The sequence below is a fragment of the Apus apus genome, chromosome 3 (assembly GCF_020740795.1).
Source record: "Apus apus isolate bApuApu2 chromosome 3, bApuApu2.pri.cur, whole genome shotgun sequence".
Taxonomy (NCBI): Eukaryota; Metazoa; Chordata; class Aves; order Apodiformes; family Apodidae; genus Apus; species Apus apus.
The window spans coordinates 1,584,126-1,609,377 of NC_067284.1; the positions used below are offsets into that span (position 1 = coordinate 1,584,126).

General features: G+C 45.8%; 3 protein-coding genes across 4 annotated transcripts in view; 1 reads left to right on the forward strand and 2 right to left on the reverse strand.

The window, feature by feature from the left end:
• Window positions 1–3,923, forward strand: part of REV3L (REV3 like, DNA directed polymerase zeta catalytic subunit) — a 108,782-nt gene extending 104,859 nt beyond the window's left edge. Inside the window, exons 31-32 of the mRNA XM_051613089.1 lie at window positions 766–975; window positions 2,768–3,923. Coding sequence (XP_051469049.1) covers window positions 766–975; window positions 2,768–2,908 — 351 coding nt within the window. The 3' untranslated portion in view covers window positions 2,909–3,923. The remainder of the gene's footprint in view (window positions 1–765; window positions 976–2,767) is intronic.
• Window positions 3,924–4,221: 298 nt separating this feature from the next.
• On the reverse strand, window positions 4,222–14,527 carry MFSD4B (major facilitator superfamily domain containing 4B). 2 transcript variants are annotated; one of them, XR_007888848.1, is made up of 5 exons: window positions 14,312–14,527; window positions 14,055–14,223; window positions 10,770–10,886; window positions 5,428–8,672; window positions 4,222–5,397 (listed from the first exon to the last, which is right to left on the reverse strand). XR_007888848.1 is itself a non-coding variant. In XM_051613131.1 (4 exons), the coding sequence occupies exons 1-4, from the start codon at window positions 14,441–14,443 to the stop codon at window positions 7,453–7,455; spliced, it is 1,638 nt and encodes a 545-aa protein (XP_051469091.1). In that variant the 5' UTR covers window positions 14,444–14,527; the 3' UTR covers window positions 4,222–7,452. The 2 variants fall into 2 exon arrangements, 1 of the variants encoding a protein (XP_051469091.1); XM_051613131.1 differs by having other exon boundaries at window positions 4,222–8,672.
• Window positions 14,528–17,100: 2,573 nt separating this feature from the next.
• The window catches only part of SLC16A10 (solute carrier family 16 member 10), a 74,051-nt gene continuing 65,899 nt past the window's right edge, over window positions 17,101–25,252 (reverse strand). Inside the window, exons 5-6 of the mRNA XM_051613139.1 lie at window positions 23,085–23,313; window positions 17,101–22,329 (exon numbers count right to left, since the gene is read on the reverse strand). Of these exons, the coding sequence (XP_051469099.1) occupies window positions 22,094–22,329; window positions 23,085–23,313 (465 nt within the window). The 3' untranslated portion in view covers window positions 17,101–22,093. The remainder of the gene's footprint in view (window positions 22,330–23,084; window positions 23,314–25,252) is intronic.

The window sequence follows — 25,252 nt, forward strand, 5'->3', positions numbered from 1 at the left end:
GCAGCGCAGCAGCTGCATCCTGTTTTCCACTGAAAACTGTTAATAAAGCCTTGATTGGCTTCAGTTCTGCTTGTTCTCTACCAGTCTGATGGCACGGTGACATTCACCCTCAGTATCTCCAACAAGCTGCTCTAGAAAGGCAAGAAGAGCCCTGACTTTGCATAGACCAGGGAGCATGGGGAGATGCTGGAAGCAGGAGAGGGAAGGACAGCACAAAGCACAAGTTGTGCAGCAGGAGCGAGTGCAGGGAACCACCTTCCCTGGGCCAGGGGGCAGTGGTGGAGCTTTGTCTGGAGAGATGGGACCCTGAGCTAGAGCCACAGACCAAAGGGAAGTGGCAGCTCTGGGGCTGGGACTGGCACAGAACCTCGAGGGGGGCAGGATCTGGCAGCCCCTGGGGCTGCAGCCAGGACACGTCTGGATGGGAAGTAGATGAGCCCCTACAAAGGGACAACTGCAGGAGGAGGAGTTTGAGATGAGATGGGGAAATCAGCATGGGACTGAGGATTTCTGCAGTTACTGTTTTGTTCTGATCAGATGCCCAGTGAAGCAGGTGTGGGTGGCTCTGCTCAGGGCATCACCTCAGGGCAGGTGCTGTGCTCCTCAGAGTGCTGCAGCCCATGGTAACACCCTGTGTGTGACCCCACGGCCTGCAGGCTGTGTTGCACTTCCACACTCCTTTAAAAAAAATACCTTGTGTAATGAAGGCAGGTGGGAAACTGCTCCCTTGGAAGTTCCTTACCTCTGACTTGTTTTTGTGAACAGATCCAAAAAGCTGCCTCGGCCGCCCGCAGCGAGTTGGAAGGACGCAAAGGCACCATCTCCCAGTACTTCCCCACCCTGCACTGCCCCGTGTGTGACGAGCTGACCCAGCACGGGATCTGCAGTTCCTGCAGGAGCCAACCACAGCACGTGGCTGTGATCCTCAACCAAGAGATCCGAGAGCTGGAGCGTAAGCAGGAGCAGCTGCTCAAGGTAGGATGGATGGGAGCGTGGTCTGATGTCTGCCAGCCCCAGGGGCTGGGGTTTCAAAGCAGCATGGTACTGAATGGGCCGAGCAGGAACGGGAAGTACAATCCTAGAATCATTGGTTTGGGTGGGAAGGGACCTTCAAGATTATCCAGTTTCCACTCCCTGCATGGGCAGGGACACCTCCCACCAGCCCAGGTTGCTCTGGATGTCAAACCCGTTGCAGCTTGTTTGCTTCTCCCATCGCTGCTGAAGGCAGCACAGCTGTTCTCTGGCCTTGTGTAAAACCAAAGGCAAACGGGGGGATCAGAACAGAAGTTTCTTTTCTCTCTCTCTGCTTTTTTTAAGGGTAACTTCCATGGTTCATAGGTGTCTTTTTATGGTGACAGGGATGGAGAGTTGTGACAAGAGGAGGCACCTTTTCTGCATTGAAATAACTAATAAGTGTTCTAGTAATGAAAATGTTCGTCCAAGAAAGTGTATTTCTTTCTACATGTAACATGGATGTTTTAGCTTGGGGGATTTCTTGTTGCCTTTCCTCTTGATAGGAGTTTTCCAGGCTGGTTTTTTTCCTTTAGCTGTAGGTCAGTTAAGAGGGTGCCTGACTGAGCTCACCAATACCCTCTAGCAAAGCACGATGCGTTTCCTCACCTGATTTTCATAGTTATGTTTTATAACTAATAAATGTTTTGGTTGAAATGTATTTTTAGCACTAGCACATAAACCATGTTAAAGACTTGTCTGAATTGCAGGGCTATAAATGTTCCTGTAGTCCAGGCATTGATTTGATAGGTTCCCATGGGGTTTTGTTGCTAGAAAACCATTAAAATTCACGCGTCATAAATCCTGCATGACCAAAGTGTGGACTTCTGCTCCTTGCTGTATTTTGTAATATTGGCTCTGATCTGCCTTGTAAAGCAGGAAAGGAAGGTGCTGAATGTTCTGCACTTTTCCTGTGGCACTCTGACCCCTTCTGCATTGCCTTTATTCTGGAGTAACTCAGAACCTGGCAGATGGGTCCAGCCCCACGGAAGGATCAGGGGGTTTGATCAGAACATTTTCTTGCAACACGTGACAGGTCGGCAGGGCCTGGATCCTGTTCTGGTCAGTGCTGGGGTAGCTCAGCCTCTCTGCATGAGCATCTTACTTTAATGTGAAGATGAAATCATCCTTCACAGCTTCAGTTTTTGGGCACCTCTCTTAGAAGCATGCCAGAGCCAGCAGAAATTGTACATTATATTTAAATGCACTTAAAAATTACATGCCATAAATGGAGGCAGTAGACTTCTCCCCTCTGCACAAATGCAACTTGAGTGTGTCTTGAGTGCTGTTTAGTTTGGTCCCTTGCCTGTCTGACTTGGGAAGTGAAACTAACTGAAGCTTGAAGCAGTAGTTTTTGTGTAGAGGGCACCCGCAGGACACCAGCTTCGTCTTACTTCACTAGGAAACTTTCATATAGGGTCAGTTTATCATTAATATAACACACCTCTCCATTTAAATCCACCCGACTTATTTACCTTATTTTTCCAAAGTGCCACCATGTATGAGCAGAACTTAACGAGCAGGATTGAAACCCAAGCTGTTGATTGGAGCCAGCTGAGGGCAGGTGGCACCAGCAGGAGCAGGGGAGTGGCAGGAGAGGCTGCAGCAGAGAGGGGAGCTGCTCTGGACCTTGGGGCTGGCAGGGCTGGGCCTGCTCTGCTGACGCAACATCGAGGACTTTAGAGCCCCAAGAGATTTGTGCCTCACTGGTGCCAAGTTTCAAATAACCTGTTTTGCTTTTCTACATGTACCCCAGATATGCAAGAACTGCACAGGCTGCTTCGATGGACAGATCCAGTGTGTCTCCCTCAGCTGCCCAGTGCTCTTCAAGGTGTCCCGCGTGAGCAGAGACCTGTCCAGGGCTCCCTACCTGCGCCAGCTCCTTGACCAGTTTTAAACGATCCCTGTTACAGGATTCCAGGTGCTATTTTTTTTTTCAGTGTTTACCACACTAAGACTATTGTGCATGGTGCTTTTTCAAGTCTCATCTAGTCCAGGATTTCCATTTTAACTGTTGGGTTTATTATCTGAAGAATAATGAACGCTTATCCTAACTAAATTAAAAGAACCGACACGTGTTGATCTACGAGTAGCTCACTTTTTAAGATGTACAAATTTCTTCTTTCTTTCATGTTTCTAACATACTGTTTTATAATGCTGATGTTGGAATAGCTACGTGTAACACCTTGTAAATCCATTTCAAAGTAGAAGTCAAGTTTACTTCCTGGAGGAAGGAGCACTGAAAACCTCTCGAAAGGCTAAACCCGTTAGTGTGTGTTCTTGCCCCGTCCCCGCCCACACCTGTGACTTACATTTTACCCATTCACTTTATAATTTTGTCTGCGAAATATTTTGTAAATACACTTTTTTACTTTTCAAACAACTGAGTAAAATAATGTGCAATGACTTTTATACAGATAATTTTAAAGTTGGTTGGTATATCTCCTCCTCAGTTTTGCTTGATTCCAAGTAGATGGTTATTTTGATCAGACTGTGCAAGCAGTAGTACCATGTGTAGCATTTTGAAACATTATTTTCTAAAAATTGCTGTCTTGCTTTAGCTATTAATGGGGCATTGTGAGGAACTGTGCAAAGACATTTTTGTTACAAACCTGTGGGACTGTTGCAATACTTTAAATATAAAATTTTATTCCATTTTTGCTTGTTTTGTATAGACATTTCTATTGCTTCTAAATATGCTTAAAATATTTTCTTTCCTTACGTACTGTACAGTTAAATCTTATTTGCCACCATCTTGACAAAATGTGTATTTAGAATATTTGTATAACTGTATAAAATGGAAAAGGAATTATGTGGTCAGTGCATTGTTTTCTAAACTGGAAATCATTTTGTTTTAGAAGTTAATAATGGAAACCATATTAAAGTTGAATAAAATGATATGGTAAAAATTATGTGTGTTGTGTTTTTTTAATAGTTACCCCCACTTGTACATCCCTTTGTTCTCCTCACTTGCCACACAAATATTTATAAACAAGATGGATCACGGAAGAGTTGAAAATCCACAGTTTAATTTCCAGCTTAAGCTTTGGGATCTAAAAACCTCAGTATCAACTTTGGAAGCCTTCCCCAAACCAGAAGGGAAACATTTCTGGTTTTCCAATAGTCAAAACAGGAGCAAGTTTGAACCTCAGAAGTCCAGAGCACCTTTGAAAACTGGAACAAAACTTCATTTACATGAAGGAGCCAGAGTGCCTTCTCCAGTTAAGAATTTATTACATTCAAAAATACAAGTCAGGCTGTTAAATGTCACGTTACACAGTTCCATGTAAACTCACACCAAGCAGAACAGACCCAATACAAACAGACACCAGAACATCACACCCTGTGCTTTTATGCAAACTAACCAAAAACCAGACCATCCATCAAGGCACTGTAAGAACATCCTCCCTTTAACTGCACCTCCTAGACAACAATTTTACTTTGGAAAGAAATTTAAATGTGAACACTAACATTCCTTGTCTAAAAACAAGTCTTAAGGAACACCAGGATCCAAGATCTAGGAAACATACAGCCTTGAACATCAAGGAAGTCTAGACCTCCTGTGAGCTGGACTCTGCCTTGGATGTCCTCCAGCTGTTTTAACCTCCTCTGCTTTCACCACTTCCTTCTCAGATGGGCAGCCCCTGCTCTGACAAACGTGCTTAGGGCATGAAGAGAACCAATCCCATACTTTTCCATCTGAGGCCAGAACTAAAGATGTTGAAGGTTCTAGGTGCCAAGATGACACCCAAGTTAGACTCATCCAAAGGCCTCCACCTGTCACCTGCACAGGACTCTCCACACAGCACCATTCCTGAGCACTGAGTTCCACTCCATCCTCCTGCCACTGCCTTTTGGAGCTATTCCTTTTGGCAAAAGGCTCCTCTGAGCTTGGCATTCCAGGCTGGCACTCTGTGCTACACAGGCCTCCTGCTTTTAAAGGCGGGGGGGGGGGGGAGGGAAGCAGGGATGAATTCAAGTGACTCATGCAGGAATTAATACAGCCAGGCAACTATAAATAAATCACTGTTTTGCACAGTGTTTTTATACTTGGTGGGAAGACAGCAGAAACACAAGTTGCAGGCATGTGTGTGTATATATATACATACACACATATATATATATATAAAAAAATAAAAAAGCAGTTCAGTAGGCCAGGTTAGCCAGGTTAAAGAGGCTACAGCCTATTTCCCATGTTCTTGTTTTTAGCAGTTGATCATGCAAGACATTAACTATCCCTGAGAACAATCTTACAGGACATTCCAATTTCAAATTTCATTCAAAAAAAAATAGCATATGAATTGTGAATCATTTAAAAATCATCCTGGTTACCAGGTGTGGGTTTTTTTTTTTTTTTCCAACTGATTTTTCTTCTGGCAACATGATCTCAGGTCTCGGGGCGGGGGGGGAAGTGACACTTTTTTACATCACTGTGGAGCCAGGTGCAGCCTGTGGGGCAGAGCTGCAGCAGGGAGCTGCCCTGTATCCCTGTCCCTGCCCTTGGTTGGCTGTCCTGCACAGAGCCCAACACCGCCAAAGGAAACCTGGGACCTCCTACCGAAGCAGAGCAGCAGCAGGTACCACCTCCCTCCAGCCCAGCAGGGTTTGTCCAGACCAGCAGGTAACACTCCCTGCTCTTGACAGGAGTTGCATGGAGTGCAGGAGAAAGGGGAAGCTGCAGCAGTGCAGGCTCCATCTGCAGCCCTGGCTACCTCTGCCACATCACAGCACTTGGTACCATCCACAAGGCCACACAGACCTTCCTGCTGCTGAACAATGTCACATACACCTAGGGCAGGATTTGTCCTGACAGGTAGAAGCATCTCCTGTCACTGCAAGCACAGGGAAACCTTGACTGGCATGTGGAACAAGTGCAGGTTCATGCATTGCACTGGAAAAGACACCACAGGAGTACACAGACACACATACAGAAAACAAAGTGCAGAGGGAGAGGGAGGCACTTCAGCAGAGCAAGATGCCAAAAAATTATGCATTTTTCACTACAAGTTCATCCCTGCTTCTTACTAACTTCTCAGAAGGAAGGAAAAAGCCACAAGATTCTAGGTTGCACACTCAGGACGAGGGAGCAAAACCAGACCTGAAAATACAGGGAACATCTAAGGTTTTTGTGCTATGCTGCATCTCGACCTCTGTTGTCAGTAAAGTAAAATTCTTCACAAGAAAATTACTAATAAAAGTGCAAAGTAAAAAAAAAGCCCAAAGATGAGCACATTGTGATCACACAGCCTTAAAAAAAAAAAATCTTTTCAAATCTGGAGTGTCAGTCAGATGAATGTCAAGCCCAATATTTCAGGGTTCAACGGTTCAGACTCCCATTTTGTCATGAGCTGCTGCTTTGTTTTCTCTCCCTGGGTAGGGCTGCCTGGCCCAACGGGTCCATCCCAGGTGTTCCTGCTTGGCAGCAGTGTCCCTACCCCTACCAACCACTGCTGCTCCACCAGGAAGAGCCTCCTGTCCAGCCCCACCCATGGGAATGACCCTCAGACAGCACCAATCCGACTGGGAAAGGGGCAGGGGATCGTGCAGTGCAACCAGGAAGGATTGTCTCACCAGTAATTCCCTCTCCTTTTCAAACTTCCATTTTAACACAACACAACATTCCAGTCCTGGCACTGAAGCCAGAGAAGTTATTACAACCTTAATTTAAGCAACTGGCTGAAAAATACCATAGCCCTATGTCAATACCATCTCCTAAATCTGTTTATCTTCACACGTGCCTTGATTTCAGTACTGTAATCAAAACCACAAGTACAATCACAAGTACTTGAGACTACTTAGATTTCTCACCACCGTTCAACTGGTAAATCCAGGGTTAAGCATTAGAGCAGACTAATACCACTAATACCACCCGTTTTGCCCCCCTTCCCAGATGCAGCTTTTGAATGGCCCAAAGGCACAGTTCCACTTCTAAAAATTCATTTATCATTTTTTCTCAACTGACAGAACCAGAACATTCCAGTTTGCCAATGGGTTCTCTAATTTCCAGCCACTGGGCATCAACTGAAATTTGACTTCATGCCCTGGTTCATGTCCCACACCAACTCACAGTGCAGCAGGAACATTCTTCTTTCAGGAGATAAGAGAGCTCAGCATCACAGATCACACATTTCTCTGCTCTCCCATGAAAACACTGTGACCAAGCTACCTCAGAACTGCACCCTCACCCACCTCCCAAAACCTGAGTGGTCTGAGCAGTCCCCTGTGCATGCCCCACATTTAGAAAACGTCTCTGCTCTTTGCGCGCTCCCGCTCCAGGACTCATCCCTGCAGGCTGGAGGTGAACGAGGAGAAAAGGCTGGGCAAGCAGGAATGGAAGCGCTGAGCTCTGCGCCACTGACAGGACTCTTGAACCACTTGACAAGAGCAGCTACAATTCCATTGCACTTCCCTTTCAAAAACACAAGGCAGTCAGCTTTTACTCTAATCGTTCTTCTCCCGGTCAACATTCCCATCGTCTCCCCCAGGGGAGCCACCACCAACCAGTGGAGAATCACAGGATACATCGTCCAGGTGGGGCTGGAGAGTGACTTGGGCTGGAGAGTCCCCTGGGATCTTGCGGGAGGTCTCTACCACAGAGTTTCTCAGCGTGTCATTCATTTCTATCACCTCAAAGTCTGCCTCGTTCCACTCTGCTGCATCCTCCTCATCCTCTTCATCCTCAGTGAGCCCCGAGTTTGACAACAGAGCTTTCCGGTACTCACTGTCCCTTGTTTCTTTCAAGTTGCTCTCTCGGGGAGAGTTGGCCAGTTTGTACATCACGGGGAAGAGAAGCACGGTCATCAGTGAGGTCACCAGAGAAGCGTACATCACCACGGGGACGTGGTGGAACCTGCCCTGAAGATACCCCACCACGGCAGGGATGCACATCTCGCCCAGCGCGGCGCCCACCACGAAGAGGGAGGCGGATTTTCCCTGCACCACCGTGTACTGCTCCACCCAGGAGATGCCGCTGGGGAAGACCGTGGCCATCGACGCCCCGTAGACGGCGGTTCCGGCCCACAGGGAGAGCGGGTGCCCTGCAAAGAAGGCCAAGCACAAAGAGGAGGCAGCAGAGCCCAGGAGGCTCAGCAGGATCATGGTGCCCGGGTAGAGGCAGGCAGCACAGAATATGGCCACGCCCCGGCAGGCCGCAAACGCGCCCCAGAAGACAGAGTTCAGAGCAGCTGCTTCGTTCTCTTGCATCTCGGCAAAGACCCTGGCGTAGGTGAAGATGTAAGAGCCATAAGTGACCTCTGCTCCCACGTAGCAGAAGAAGAACATGAACAGGAGAGCAATAAGGGCATAGTGGTATTTGGCAAGCGTGCCTTTCTGCTGAGAAGCCTTTGATTTCTCTCGAGCTGAGCTGCCCTTTGAATACAAGATAAAAAAGAAAGAAGAAACAAACAGGAGATAGGTCCCTATGACCACATAGGACCACAAGAAATCTGCACCAAAATGTTGCTTCAGTCCTGTCAGCACAGATCTCGGTACAGACTGGTTTGTCTTTTCAACCACTGGAAGGTCTTTAGATTCGGGGCCTCCCAAGGCCATTTTAGCCAGGAGGGGAGCCACAAATGCACCAACAGCAAAACTGAAGTGTAGGGCCTGCATGTGTGGCCCAGCCTCTGCTCCCCAGGTGTTCAGTGCCAGCACATTGCCACCTGCAGAGGGGACACAGGAGGGTACTGTCATTTTAGCCTGAAAACAGATACTGTTAAAAAAAACCACAACAAAAGGAACAAAAAACCATAACCAACCTGGATTATTAATTCAACTGGCAATAATACCAGGTTTAGCAATAGAATCATAGAATGTAAAGGGTTGGAAGGAACCTACAAAGGTCACCTAGTCCAACCCCCCTACAATAAGCAAGGAAAATACATTGGTCAACACTGTAGTGAACTAAATTTCTGCCTGTAAGCACCTTAAACCCACATGAGCTTTAGGGGGGCAGCCACCCAGTGGCTTAATCCAGCACCCGTGCCTGTCCTTAATCACCCCACATGACAGTTTGCAGCATTTTTCAGCTTTTTTTTTTTTTTTCAAAAAAGCAGATTTTGAGCAGAAGAAGGTCACTTTTACAAGCAACAATGCACAAAGCTGAGGATCAGAGGTCTCATTAAACAGCACCCCAGGAAACATCAAGAATCACTGGTGTCTCACAGGCTGGGACTAGCCCAGCTGCCTTCAAATGCCTAATGCTGCTTCCAGAAACAGAAAGGTTGAGAGGAAAACAGCTGCAGAGACCAAACTACAACACCCTCAGATCAACAAAAATGCCAGAAAATAAGATCTCAAAGAGACATGTTTAAGTAGTCCCTGAGAAGAATGCAGGAAAACTAGAGCAGTGATCAAGTTCCTGTGCTGCAGTGCAGCAGCCCTTGTCATGCAGCACCAACACACTTCCAGATCAAGTCAGTTGCCTTGCTCTTACGTTTCTCCTGCTGGGAAGTCTCCCTGCCTCAAGGGTCTGACTTCAAAGCTGCACAGCCACCTGCTGAAGATTTTTTTTTTTTACAATATACCAACAGGATTTTCCCATATGAAGGATTTTTTAACCAAGTGCTACATATAATGGTCCTACCAGAGGCAGCAAGTACACCTCCGTGTTCAGGTTATTTAGCATAACCTGTGCCATGCAAAACCATGTGTTTCCATGGATCTGGATCCTGTCTCATGTCCTCCTCAGTGTTAACAGAGCTCCCTCAAGCTCTGCAGAATTGTGCAGCTGTCCCTCCCCCGTGCTGCCCACCAGCTGAGCCACTGAAGACAGGCCCTGGCTGGGATGCCTCCAGAGCTGGCTGGACACCTGGTTCATGAGCCACAACACTCCACCACTGATGTCCTCTGGTGGTGTCCTGATCCCCATCTCAAGCATGCCAGCGTTACCCAGCTGTCCCAAGGCAGCCTCAGGTCTCTGCTGTGGCCTCACCTCCTGACCCAGCCTTCCCACTGCAGCCATCCCTCACTCCCTCTTCCAGGCCATGCCCAAGGAACTAATCCATGCAGACCTTCCCTATCCGTACCTCTGGCACCACGGACCTTCCCACAGCACCTGCAGACCTCTGCTCTGCAACTTCACCAGTACGTTTTTCTCCAACAAGGAGCCTCTACTGAGAAACTGGTTTTCAACAGGTTTCCAGCAGACGTGTTTTCCCCAGGCTGTTTGCAGCAGGCACATGCCATGGACTTACAATTTGGGGCGTGGAATAAATCTGTATTCCCAAACACCTAAGTGAGGCTGGAGCAGGGCAGCAAACACTCCTCAGTTCAGGGAGATGGAGGACGTGGTGCCAGTGAGCTGTGGCAGCAGATGCCCAGGCCAGGTTGAAGTGGCCAACTCCAGCACAGCAACTGATCTCAAATCTCTCTTCAACACCAGGGCTTGCTCAGGACTAATTTTGTTCCCGCTGGCACTAATGAACCATAACCCAGTTAGCTTCCTCTAGATGAGTCATTTAAAGAAAACACTGTTTAAAGAGCACATGATGCTTTCTTTATGCCTGTAGCTGCCCAATGAAACGTGTACTGACCTTCTCCAGGAAGCAAGAGACACCCAGCTTCCCAAGCCCCTTCAGGAAGGCAGGCCTGCTACAGAGACACAAACACTGGAAGTCTAAGTATCCCAGGCAGATGAAAGAGCTCCCCACTTTCCATTCAAGGTGTGTCCAATTAAATACCAGGAACAGTTTGGGTAAACTTGAATTAAGTTGCCAACTACTTCAGTGAAGGAACTATCAGACCATGTGGTCCCTTACCTGTGTCTAGAATTCCCATGGAACCTCCAATAACTGACATCAAGGCAGTTAACAGCAGGGATTTCTTACACCAGGGTATCCCATAGAGCCCAACCGTTGTTCCAAACATGGACAGTGCTGGAAAGGTTAAAAAGAAACAAAACAAAAACCCCCAGATAATTCAGTTTTCATTACAACACAGAGCAAACCAAGAAACACAAATCCATTCATCATTACCTTTACAGATAACTCTCATAGTTGGTGTCACCTAACAACGTCCACTCATGATTAGCAGAAGCAGTGAGGAAGTTCAGCATAATAATTCTTCACTTGGAAAAAAAGGATTTTCATCAGAATATAAACACTGTGTGAAAAATCTGCTTTGCTGAAGCTTCATTTGCAAAGGGGACAGCATCTGCTGCTACAACACTAAGAAGTCTTCTGCAAACTTCTGATCTATAAACACTACTTTAAAATGAAAGAAGTAAAACATGGTTTGGAACAGTATGAAGTTTTCCCTCTGAGAACTACAGAGCATTACATTCGGCTCCATTTTAAAAGAACCAAAATCACTGAATTCTTAAAATCCTGGGCCAAAATTTCTTGGCTAATAAGCAAACTCCATACAGAAGGGCTGGCTTTAATTTACATTCTGTTCTCACATGAGGGATGCATTCCAAGGCATCTCTGGAGTTCTAAGAGACAGGACTACAAAATTTCTCATCATAAATTTACCACCAATTTATTAACTGTATTAGTTTTGCTACTATTGACCCTTAAAACATCGCACTTCAAAAAGTATTTTTTAGCAGGTGTAAAGTATTTTTACTGCAATTTGGGAGGAAGTTCAGCTGTTATATTCTAATGCTTATAATCACCTTCATAACAAAATAATCTGCAATTAGCATTTTGAATATACAGTATTAGGTTTCTTGAAAGCCTGCACCAGTTCAGGCATCTCAATGCTTGATCATAGGTGGGGCAGATACTTAAAAAATCAATGGGGATTGATGACATTGAGAACTCAGGTCAATTCCAAACAAAACCAACAGAAAAAAAACAAGCATCCAGAACCCTAGAGCCCTAGAAAGGTATTTGGGATATGTGCCTCACAAAATACTTGAGGGCTAGGATGCTGGGATGCAGAGGGAAAAAGGTAAAGATGGGGTGTGTTACGTACAGCTTCTCAGATGCCCCACTCAGAGCTGACAACTCAGACGCTGAGTTGTCCCCTTCAGCTTTTCACCTGAAGATTGGTACTTAAATGCTTTCTTGACAGATTATGTCTTCAATTTTTTTCTCCGTACAGCAGCAGAGTTTCAGCAGTTTAAAGATGGGAGGTAAAAATACCTGAGCCAAAATCTCTTCCAGGCAGCCCTCAGATGACAGAAATGAGAGAATCATAGAATCATTCAGGTTGGAAGGGACCTTAAAGATCATCCAGTTCCAACCCCCCTGCCACGAGCAGGGGAACCACTAGACCAGGCTGCACAAAACCTCATCCAACCTGGCCTTAAAAACCTCCAGGGATGGGGCATCAACAACCTCCCTGGGCAACCCATCCCAATTCCTCACCACCCTTAGAGTGAAGAATTTCTTCCTAATATCTCACCTAAATCTCCCCTCTCTCAGTTTAAAACCATTAACCCTTGTCCTGTCACTGTCTTCTCTGATGAAAAGTCTCTCCCCGGCTTTCCTGGAGCCCCTTCAGGCACTGGAAGGTGCTCTAAGGTCTCCCTGGAGCCAAGAGATTCACTGGTTCAAATTTTGGTTTTGCCAGAAGTGCTACCAAACTGGAAAGGATTAAGATATGAAACATTCTCCAAGCATTGCTGACAGACAGCTATCCTGTGTGATGTATCAGGAAAACAAGTCAACACTAAATGATTCCAAGTTAATACTTCCACAGGTGTATTAATACCATTATGGAAAGTAGAGTCTCAAATGCCAGACACACACGACTCTGACTTTGTCAGATGTACAAGGAAGCTACAAGAAACCTGCTTTGCAGGTGGGGGAGAAGAGCAACAGAGAGGATGAAGTGAAGACACCTTAGAACAAGAGCAAGTAAGAGGAACTGGTCCAGGGAGGTGTAGACAAGAGTGGGGAAAAAAGAGAGACAGACAGACATTATATGACATGATTGCACCTGACAGCAGGAGAGAGGCATACAGGGATAAGATCAGACTTAGTTCAAACACTAGCAATGCAAAATGGACCTTCTCATGTTCTCTGAACTCAGTGGTCACAGCACAGTCCTCAGAGGGGACACAGTTCTGTTCCTCTCCCCAGGTATGGGAAGGGAAAGGAAGAGCCAGCCCAGGTATCAGCCTTAATCCTTGATTTACAGCACAAAGCCACATACCACTTCTGCTGCACTTGAAAGAAAAACAGCCAGAGCTTCCCCCAGTGTAGGTGTGCTCTGAGAACCTCCACCTGAACAAGGCACTAAGGCAACTCTGACAGGAGCACCTCATTTCTGGGTGCTGAGTGTGGCTTCTGGGGACCTGAGGGCCAAGCAGCCCCACTCTGCCAGGATCACACCCATCCTGTGCTCCCACTGGAGAGCTTCCACCTGGCCAGAAAACTGTTAAGAACACAAACTGTGGTTCCTTGAAACATTTTCATAGCCAGGCAGCAACTGAGCAGCAAGTTTACACCACCACAGAGGCAGTTTAATGCTTTTTCACTTTGAATACATTCTAATTTGATTAAGACCCTGTAGTCAAAGTCTTAGTCCTTTTGTTTGATACACAAAAATGGGCACTTTGCTACTCTTTAAGAAAGAGAAGGCTTTTACAAAGCTGCAGAAGCGTCCCTCGGTGTGACTACAGTTTTCTGCTGTGTGCAAATTAAAGCCAAAGTGCAGGTTCCCCTGTTCTCTGCCTGTGTTTCATAGAGAAACATTGCAGAAACCTCTATGTTCCAAGAGAATCTATATGAAGCGTTGTACTTTCTTTGTCCAAACCAAAGACACGTGTCGGTCAATCCAAACGGGTCTGGGGGAATCCCAGAGTGGTGGGGTTGGCAGGGACCTCTGGGGATCACCCAGTCCAACCCCTGCTAGAGCAGGATCCCCTAGAGCAGATCCCACAGGAACACGTCCAGGTGGGGCTGGAATGTCTCCAGGGATGGAGACTCCACAGCCTCCCTGGGCAGCCTGTCCCAGGGCTCTGGGACCCTCAGAGTCAAGAAGGGTTTTCCCATCTCCAGGTTCAACCTCCTGTGCTCCAGTTTGTGCCCATTGCCCCTCGCCCTGTCCCTGCACACCCCCGAGCAGGGTCTGGCCCCCCCTCCGGCACTCACCCAGCAGCAGGTGGGGGTTCATGCCGTCGAAGAGCAGCCCCCCGAGCACCGACCCGCCCAGGTAGCCCAGCGACCGGCCCACGAAGACGTAGGAGATGTCGCTGACGTTGCTGCGGACGTTGGCGGCCAGGTTGGGGAAGGTGGGGCCCAGCACGGCGATGCTCATCCCCTGCAAGGCGGTACAGAGGGGGGGATGACCTCTCCCGCCGAGCCGCGGGGCCGCCGCCCGGCGCCTCCCGCCGCAGCCCGGCACTCACCAGCCCCAGGAAGGCCGCGCACAGCGCCAGCGAGACGCACCAGCGCAGCGCCGCTCCCTCCGCGCCGCCCGCCACCGCCACCTCCCCCGGCGCGGCCACCCGGGCGTGCGGCCGCCGCTGAGCGCCGGCCATGGCTGCCCGCGCCGGCCCTCCCCATGGCGGCGGCAGCGGGGCGGGAGCGGGCCGGGAGCTGCCCACAAGATGGCGGCCCCGCCTGGCCCCGTGACGGCGGCGGCGGGGCGGGAGCTGCCCGGCCTGCCCACAAGATGGCGGCGGGGCGGGAGCTGCCCGGCCTGCCCACAAGATGGCGGCGGGGCGGGAGCTGCCCACAAGATGGCGGCGCCGCCCGCAGGTCGGTGTGTGGTAGTGGGAAGGCGGGTAATGAAAACCAGGGGGGGAGGGGGGGGAAAGGGAGAGGTTTTACATTCAGGCCTCACCAAACAAAACTATAATAAGCGAGTTTTTTTTTAATAGACCTTTAAAAATCTAATTGTTTTGGATCCCCTTATATAAGTAAGAAGGGCTTGGGGGTGGGAGGAGATGAGGAGCTGGAGATGAGCTGACACTTTATACTGGAGCCCCGAGGGGCAGTTGTGTCCTGGGCTGCGTCCCCAGCAGCGTGGGCAGCAGGGCCAGGGAGGGGATTGTCCCCTCTGCTCTGGTGAGACCCCACCTGGAGAGCTGTGTCCAGTTCTGGAGCCCCCAGCACAGGAAGGACATGGAGCTGTTGGAGAGAGTCCAGAGGAGGCCACAGAGATGATCCTTGGGCTGGGGCAGCTCTGCTCTGGAGACAGGCTGGGAGAGTTGGGGTGTTCAGCCTGGAGAAGAGAAGGCTCCAGGGAGACCTTAGAGCAGCTTCCAGGGCCTGAAGGGGCTCCAGGAAAGCTGGGGAGGGGCTTGGGACAAGGGCAGGGAGGGAGAGGACAAGGGGGAATGGATGAAAACTGGAGGAGGGGAGATTGAGGTGAGACATGAGGAGGAAATTCTGGAGTGTGAGGGGGGTGAGAGCCTGGCCCAGGTTGCCCAGGGAAGCTGTGGCTGCCCCATCCCTGGCAGTGTTGAAGGGCAGGTTGGATGGGGCTTGGAGCAGCCTGAGCTGGTGGGAGGTGTCCCTGCCCATATTAACTAGCTGTCATGATAAGTGCTGGTATAAAAACAGCTTCCTGAAAAAGTACAAAAGTGTTTGAAAGGTATTCCATAGGCTTCTCCTCATTTGTGTTTTACAAGCTTACAAAGAGGTTTTGTACCTTGGGAGTGTACAAATGACAACAGCACCCTGCTCCAAAAGTTTGAGGCACCTTTTTCAAATTTTAATTCAAAATACAAGCAGCCTAGAAAATAACCCCCAGTGGAATGGTAATACTTCCCCCTTATCATCAGATACATTTATGAAGGAACAGAAAATATTTGGCCCTACTACAAAGGAAAGGTGAATGAACTCCTCTGATTTACTGAAGCTGTCAATGAGGAAACACTTCATTCTGCCAAGGTAAACCAAGGTGGAATTGGTAGTGGGCCAGTAAATGATCAAAGTTCCCCTGAATTACACTGGCAGGTCATGAAGCCAAACATGGACAATTCTTGTAAAAAAACACTCAAGTTTATTCTACCACAGTTTCCCTCTCTCAATTTTACTTTTGCCTTTTGTGAACGCCACTGTTCTGGAAGTTTTATATTAATCCGCAGAATGGAAGAGTACACAACATTTTCAGAAGCATGTAACACTCATCAGAGCTGGAAGGGACCTCCAGAGATCATCCAGTCCAACCCCTGCTCCAGCAGGACCCCCTGGAGCACATCCCACAGGGCTGCATCCAGGGGCTGGAATATCTCCAGAGAAGGGGCCTCCCCAGCCCCCTGGGCAGCCTGTCCCAGGGCTCTGTCACCCTCACAGCCAAGAAGTTTCTCCCCATCTTTCAGGGGCACTTCCCATGTTCCAGCCTGTGCCCGTTGCCCCTCGTCCTGTCCCTGGGCACTGCTGAGCAGGGTCTGGCTCCAGCCTCCCTGCACCCACCCTCAGACACTTGTGGGCATTGATAAGGTCTGTCCTCAGCCTTCTCCTCTCCAGGCTGAACAGCCCCAGCTCCCTCAGCCTCTCCTCATCAGGGAGATGCTCCAACCCCCCAGTCATCTTTGTCACCCTCCCCTGGACTCTCTCCACCAGTTCCCTGTCTCTCCTGAACTGGGGAGCCCAGAACTGGGCACAACACTCCAGCTGTGGCCTCACCAGAGCAGAGCAGAGGGGCAGGATGACCTCTCTCCACCTCCTGGCCACCCTCTTCCTTATGCACCCCAGGATTCCACGGGCCCTCTTGGCCACAAGGACACACTGCTGCCCCATGGATCATTTCCTGCCCACCAGGACCCCCAGATCCTTCTCCTCAGAACTGCTTTCCAGCAGGTCCACCCCTAACCTATATTGGTGCAGGGGGTTCTTCCTCCCCAGGTGCAGGACCCTACACCTGCCCTTGTGGAACCTCATCAGGCTCCTGTCTGCCCAGCTCCCCAGCCCGTGCTGGAACTCTGGAAGTCAGTAGCTTGGGTTTATAAACCATTGGTCTTAAAATGGCTCCTCAGTGCCATCCATGTGTGGTGCAATGCATTTCATTCTAAGTTAGGAGCTGGTGTAATGGGGACATCCCCAGAGCACAGTGGTAATAAAAGCTGTAAAGGCTGTAAACCCAAGTCTGCATATGAGATTCAATAGTAATCAGAATATAACTATTTTTTTTTAATACATGTTTTACAGGAGATTAAGACTAAAAATGATGGATGCAGTAACAAATGGGGCACTTAAGAACTATTTTCTTTATTCTGAATCATTTGAGACTGATCACAGTTACTTTAGCACCATGAAAACATTAGACATTCATTTCTTACCCTTCTAACAAAGCAGAACTTTAAAGAATGGAGTTAAGGCCAGCAAAATGTATATCTTTTAATATCAAAAACAACATACAAAATACGATGTCTATAAAGATACTGAAAGATGCCCGTATTATCAATATTAGCACACATTTTAGTATAAATTCAGTCTAATTGTAGCATATGCAGTTCTGAAACATTAAACATGTTGACACTATATATATATATATATGTAAATATATATATATATAAGGATTAGAAGGCACACTGAGAATATGCCAAAGTTTGCATGACTAGAAACTCCCCGGCTGTCTGGAACTGCTGTGGTGCTGTGCTTGTCAACAGTGAAACACACACGAGAACAATTTCTTTTCCTCAGCTCTCCCCCCATCCCAGTGCTACAGCTCCTGTGGTTAAATGCAGAATGCTGGTGTGTGCCCTGCTCAAAATACATTGTATTTATATAGAGCTACACACACAGACTCAATACCAGAGAGCCAGTTCTGGCAGAGGATGAGATGCCTGAAGTCAGCTCCCGTAGCCCTTCCAGCTGCTGGAGGGGGCTGAGGGCCCAGAGAGGCAGCAGCTCTGCTCCCTGCTCAGAGGGGACAGCCAAGCCCCAAGGGCTGCAGCACCATGAGATGCCCCAGCCAGCACAGTGAGGACCTGGCTGCTTAACCTGACCTGTAAGGAGAATCCCAAGGATAGCAGTCTTGATTCCCAACCTTAGATATTTCCTTTGGAAGCATCTCCTGTCCTTCAGCAGGTACCACCTGATGCAAGGAAGGGAGCAGGGCACTCTTGCTTTAAGAGGCAATGTCCATTTCTTACCCCATATGTGACCAAAGCATCATCTAGTCTGAGATCTGCCCTCAGCACTCCTGGAGTTGCCAGTTGCTCCACCCTCACAAAAACTTGCCTGCTCTGTCAGGCTACAACTCCTCACAGGGTTACTGCAGCTCGAGAAAGGAAGGCTGACAAGCGTGCAGCAGCTTGGACAATCCCACATCTCCAAAGGGAAGGGGGGATGGATGTGCCCAGGCATCATCCATGAAGAGCCAAAGCAGAAAGATGTCAGTTGCCTACCTCATCTGGTACTGACTGTGCCCTGAAGGGTGGCCACAGAATGGCTGTGCCACCTGTGACACGAGTGAGCAATTTAGGAAGGTCCGTAAGTGGTTGGTGAAAGTAAACTTAGAAAAAAAATAATAATTAAGTGTTAATGCAGAACATACAAAGATCTGGATGAAAGAAATTCTGACTAAGAGTATGTTAATTTGAAAGTCTTGGTTTGAGACTTGTACAGGTCCTTTAACATGTAGCCAGAACAAATCCATCAATACTTTTTTATTAATGACACATTGTGTATTGTTGCACGGCTTAGATGTAAATAAGAACCTGAAGGGTTTTTGTTATTTCAGGCTCTCTGAACAAACACATGAAGACTCACAAGGATCATACCTCCTGAAAAAACACGTGTCAGCCGTACATAAAGCCAACCCCTTGCTCAACATTAGTCCTGATTTCAAGATCTGGTGAACATCGAGGAGGATTGGGAATTTCACACTGCCATTTTAAGTGACCCTCTTTCTACCCCATTTCTTCTGCAGCTCACTCTGAGAGCACAGAATGGGAAAAAGACCATTATTCTGCTCACAGAAAGGGAGGGATACAAAGTACTCTGCTCAAGGGAGGGATACATCTGAGTAAAGGTTTTCTTAACTAAGCTAGTGCTTTAATTCTAGCATCTACCCCCCAACAAGATTAAATCTAACATGATTTAGGCCATCAAAATATGAGTTCAGCAGGTTTCCCATCACAACAGGTTTTCACACTTCAAATTAGATTTTGTTACATTTTTTTACATTGATTTAGTCAAAAGAAAGTTGAATATTCTGTGCTTTTCTCTTCTAGTTTTCAGAATAGCAACAGTTCCTACATTATTGAATCGTTTTTTCAGAAATGAAGTAAATAATTGCTGTGGGTTTTTTGGGTTGGGTTTAGCTTGTTTTTTAAAGAGAGACCACTAACCTCATTTTTAAAACCTCAGGGTATATAGAATCCAGGATCTCTCTGAGTTTAGCCTCACTGCTAACAAGCTGCAACTTTAATTTCAGCTGCACCTTACCCAGCTCTAGGGCACAATCTTTTTATGCTTGTGTCAATTAAAGAGCATTTTCTGCTGGACATTTCCCCCACAGATACAAGCTAACAGTGAGGATGCTAAAAAAATGCTCATGCATTCATTTCTTTTTTTACTTTTTCTGAAATATCTTTTTTGTTTTTTTTTTTTTTTTTCTGAAGTTTTCTCAATTTCAGCCTTGTTGTAAAACAGGCCCTGGCATCAGAAATGAGTTCATTATCCCAACCTCAGACCAGCAGAGCTTCTCACCCCTACCTCTGCTTCCCCCTTGCCTGACATCCCATTCCCTAGCTGTTTTTAACACAGTAAATCACTCCTAAACGATTGTTCACTCATCATACCTTCTTCCTGGAGTCTCTGGGTTTTGTGAGGTGTTTTCAATGCATATCCTTCATATTTGTGAGCATAATTTACATATTTCATTCTTCAAATATGCGAGTTTGGATTTTTATGTATAAATACATTTTTTAAAAGTATTGTCATAATTAATCCATACCATTGTTATACCATTTCTGTATAATTTCTAAAATGTATCAACTATTATTTTATATTTTCTCCCAGATAATTTATATACAAACAGAGCAGCAAGTCAGGAAGATGCCATGATTATACCCAGATACCTGGTCACAAGGATTTCAAATTGCATCAGTGCTAAAAAGCAGCCTTGTTTTTGGTTAAAAAGTGAAAGCTAAAACACCTGAAATAAGACCTGTGATGAATACTGATTTTTCACAGCAAAGCAACAGGAAACAAGAGGCTTTTACCACACTTAATCAAGACCTTTCGCATTGCCCAAACAGGAGATAATACTGAAAAATGTGCTCTACAGAAATACTCCAGGCAAGAACAGCATAAACTGTTCACATAATTTTGTCATGAAGGCAGCATCTTGCACTCATTTTAATTAACAATACTATAAATACTTTAATGATATTTTTAGAAGCACTTAGGAGGTCCAGAAGCACAAGTTCTAGTGAACCTAAAGGAGCCTTTGGATTACAGATTGGCTGGGGTGTTTGGTTTTTTCTGCCTCTTAATCTTTCCCATCCACCTCTAACATTTTAACATCCAATTCTTTTAAACCTCCCCTCATGTAAAGAAGGGATTGAAATCCTGCAATACAAAAAAGGTGTGAGCTTTGGTCTCAAAAAATTAGGATGCTTTGCATGATTATATTTAAAGGACTTCTTAAGTTGATAGATGTAAACATTCTAAGCAGTAGTATTGCCAACAATGTTTTATATCACAAGTGTGCATGGGCTTTATGTGCAATTTACTACAACTCTGGAGAAAGAAAAATAATAAGAAAAGACAATAAAGATTATCATTTTGAAGCAGTATGCCTCTGGTTTATGTCAAGAACAGGTATTGTTACTAATTAAGAAAATGCACTTCAGTGTGCACTTTGTCTGCAGACCACACGTAGTTTACTCTCTGCTGTGACACTTCCAAACAGGAAAACAAGTATTATTTAGTATCAAATGGACCTGAAATAGTGATGAAATATTCCACTGCTGATCCATATCCACAAATAAACAATGTGCTTGGAAGTGGTTTCTGATTAACTGAAAAGCAGTGTTTTGATCTCAGAGTATTATGCTTCCAAATATTTAACAAAGAGGATTTCAGAAATACCTGCTTGAGAAACAGTGCATAATACCTAAGAACACATAAGCAACAGGGACAAGTTTAGTATGCTAGGCAATAAACAGGACATGCAAAGACATTTATTTATATCTTAATAAAATATGGAGCTATATCCTACAATTGAACTATAAAGACCTATAATAAACCTGCATGTTCACTTAGTGCAAAAATCTTCAATTGTTGAATGTCATTTTCATAGCTCGTATGTCCATGTTAAAAACAACTTATTATTGCACTTAGAATGTATTCTTTAAAGCTGTCTTGTTTTCAAGAATAAAAAAGAAAAACCTAACAACAGAACAATTGGAAATTTAATCTAATAATTCACAATACTGCTCCAAAGTGTTACTGTCAGTGTCATTTCAGAACTGTCAGCTCCTCTGAGGTTTAGCTGAACAAGAAGACACACATATACATTAAGAGTATTGCCTTCAACCAAATAAAAAAATCTCTCACTCACCAGCTTCACTTCTGAATGTGTTTGCACCTGGAGCTTAGTTTGCACATAATTCCAAAACCTGTGCCCATCAAAAAAATTGGGAGAAGGTGAATAGGTGCAAGAACAGGTGAAGGTTTAAGCAAACTGAGAATGCTGGGGTGTTTCAGGAAAAGAATACAGATTATTCATAATTTAGCTTTCTAATTATTTCAGGAGTAAGGGGAATCAGAGGTGCAAATTTGTGTTGTTGATCTAGAATCCTGAAAGACTAAAACAGCATGAGAAACTTCAACAAATCAGTCCCAAGAGTTACTGTGTTTCCCAGTGTAAACAGCCACAGGTGTGTGTGCCTGCACTGATGGACCAGAGTTAATGAAGTCACTGGGTCAGTGAACCAAAACCAGCTTTTACACCTTCAGAAAGAGAGGAATTAGAAAAATATTCTCTTCACACACAGAATCACTATACACGAACACACCAACGCTACAAAACTTCAAATACCTTGAAAATGTGGCTTGAAATCCAACTCAACCACTCATCAAAAAAAGTTCAAAGGTATAAAAGATTTCTATAGCAGTTTTCCCATTTGAGCAATGGTTCAGAGCTTCTTCACTATCATATGGTATCTTCAGCCAAAAAGTACAAGTCTAGCGAGCTTCAGCAGGGGGGGGTAGAGGAAAAGAAAGCATCAAACCCCAGATTCTGTTTCTTTGACTGGCTTTTGTGTAGTGTCTGACACCAAAGTGTTCTCGTTTTCCAGCATTTTCTCAGTAGTTTCCCCATCAACAGGTTTTGCTCTTGCTTTTAGCTTCTGCCGTTCGTGGACCCAGGGGATGAAACACAATATGGCACCACCAATAAGAGGAGGGACTCCAGCCAGGTAGAACGCCACGTCGTACGTGCCGAGGTGATCCCGCAGGAGGCCTGGGGTGACAGAACATGGTCTCTGATCAACAGCAGGGCCCCAGCAACCTACAGAAGAGTCCTCTCTTTGGATTCCAAAACTTCAGAGCTAGCACAGATTATCGCCACCACCCATCTGACTACTTGATGGCCAAATCTAGGTATATGTGGGCAGAAAGGGATTCCAGAATTCACCAAAAACTCCAAGTACCAAAGATCTCAGCATGTCACCACTTGGATGATTGGTTACCATCCCTCCGTAAAAACATGGACCATAGTCCCCATAGGAAAGCTGCTCTTTTCAGCTTCTCCAGCCCTTGAATCTTCATCGAATCACAGAATGGTTTGGTTTGGAAGGGACCTTCAAGATGCCCTGTGATAGGACAGGGAATAGTGGGTACAACCTGGAGCACAGGAAGTTCCACCTCAACATGAGGAGAAACTTCTTGGCTGTGAGGGTGACAGAGCCCTGGGACAGGCTGCCCAGGGAGGCTGTGGAGTCCCCTTCTCTGGAGACTTTCAAGACTCATCTGGACGTGTTCCTGTGTGACCTGCCCTGGGTGTTCCTGCTCCGGCAGGGGAGGTGGACTCGATGATCTCCAGAGGTCCCTTCCACCCCTGACCATTCTGTGATTCTATGATGTTCTGGAGCACATGCTGAGAAAGATGACACGGTAAGTGGACTGACTGCAAGTGGTGCAGGAATGGAAACCATCTCCACAGAGTCATGCAACCACAGGAGCATATTCACAGCTACAGACAAGGTCTGTACTTACCTGCAATGGGTGGACCAACTGTCATAGGCACTGACATGAATCCCAGTAGAAATCCTATGGCCTGGGAGACATCCTGAGCCCCAACAAGCTCAAAGGCAATAGGAGCCATAATGCAAATGAAGCAGCCATCAAACAGGCCCATGAAGAGACAGACAGCAATGAGACCTCCAAAGACATGGCACAGGGGGATCATCATAGACATCAGACCAATAAAGAAGAATGAGGCCACCTACACATGACCAAGGGAAACATTTAAGCATGTTACATCAAATAAGCAAAGATCAAGGGAACTGAAGAGTTTTGGTACATTTCTAGTGAATTATCTGCCTGTACATACTTAAAAATGAAGAGAAGCAGTCTCTGGGGGTTACCAGCACCCAAAGTTACACACCAAGATAAAACAAACACACAGAACTCATGACATGCAAAGAGATTCCACTGCCTGTTTCACAAGTTTTCCAAATGCATTTCTAATCAACTCTCCTGCTAAAACACTATAATTAGACTCCTCCCTGCTGCAATTTAAGGTGTTTTTTTTTTTTAATCTATTTTATGAGTGATTGTTTCAGGGTGCTTGTATACAACAGAGGTGATATTTGAAAGCCTCATTTTTCCATATACAGGTATCTTTCCAAGTTCCTGTATCCATGCATACTAACAAAGATTTTATATTATAATCTTAGTTTAAAGGAATGAAACACTGTCTTTCAGGGAAAGTAAGCAGAATTAAGAAAATAAAAAAGGTAAGGATCTTGCTTGTGCACCATCCCTGTGCCAGGATGTCCCACCTTAATGCACAAACACATTTTCTGATCGAGACACAGGAACCATGCATTGGTCACTTGTAGAGTACTAAAGAAATACAAGGTCACTTAAAACCTAATAGACATCACTTTTTTTTTTTTTTACTTTTTTTTTTATGGATAAGCAACATCACATAAATTACTTCATTAGGAGGAGTCTTCAATCATCAAATCATAGAGTGGTTTGTCTTGGATGGGAACTTAAAGATCATCTAGTTCCAACCCCAACCTGAACACAGTGTGGGAAGGCACCAAGCACCCAGCTTTGTTCAAGCCTGCAATGAATGACAATGTCTCCTTCCTAAACATAGTTCCCTGCTCTGTGTTTCAGGAGCCATCTTAAAACAGGAGAGTTAACAGTATAAACTGTTGGACAAGACAATCCAGACTAATTCTTGAGGTGAATAGTCACTTTCTTTCACAAATACTGATCTGAAACAGGAGAGCTGGAGATGCTGGGCCATGGCTTTGCAACATGGTTTTCCTGCTTAAAACCAGGGGACACCAACAGTACCCAGATGTATCTGGTTCATGCCCTGAACCAAAGTCCCTGGTTTTCAGTTCTAGCTATTCAAGGAAAAGAATATAAAAAGCTTGTAGTTTTTACTGCATTTGGTATTTGTGCTTTGTTGATGTGTAACATCTCAATGCTGCCTTTTCATTTTTTATCTTAACATTGACTTTTCCTGAAAATAGAACAATAGGTATTCAATCAATGCATGAATGAGATCCAGTCCCAGGCTCTGTCATCATGGAACCCAAATTTATGTGACTATGGCAACAAATACTCCATCCTCAGAAAGGTAGTTCTTTCCTAAGGATGTTTGCTTTCAGTCATGTAGTACAGACGATACCCATTAGATGTCTCCCTTGTTACTCACTTTAAAACAACAAAACAAGAACACCCACAGGTTGATAACATGCAAGTTACTCAATAAAGCTTTTCCAAAAATCTACACTAACATTGCTGCTTTCTCAAAAAAAATAGTATTTATAAGTGTGAAGGGGAAAGAGTGTATATCCTCCTTCATTCCTAAGCTTCAGCATTTCTGGAAGCTGAGACTTCCTGCAAGTTACCCAGTGCATTCAGCAAAATCTCCTCAACTAAGCACCTCTTACTGCCTTGGCTTTACCAGTGTGCACTATGCACAGAACATACTTGACACCAAATTATCACTTATCAAAGATCAAGAAAAGAAATCCTAAATCCTTCATACAGGGAATATAGGGAAAAACAAAGAAAAAAAAATATCTTTCTGCAACCATTATGAAATCAGGGGATAAAACAGGGAAAGCAGAATCGAGAGAATTCCCAAAGGTTTTCCCCCTCACATACTAATAATTAGCAATTTCATTCCCAGCAAG

Excerpts from the sequence above, each read along its gene's own strand:
- MFSD4B (XM_051613131.1), bottom strand. The coding sequence starts at position 14,443 with ATGGCCGGCGCTCAGCGGCGGCCGCACGCCCGGGTGGCCGCGCCGGGG. Across the intron at positions 10,887-14,054 it reads GAACCCCCACCTGCTGCTGG|CACTGTCCATGTTTGGAACA; the intron begins GTGAGTGCCGGA and ends TAACCTTTCCAG. Across the intron at positions 8,673-10,769 it reads CATGGGAATTCTAGACACAG|GTGGCAATGTGCTGGCACTG; the intron begins GTAAGGGACCAC and ends TCCCCTCTGCAG.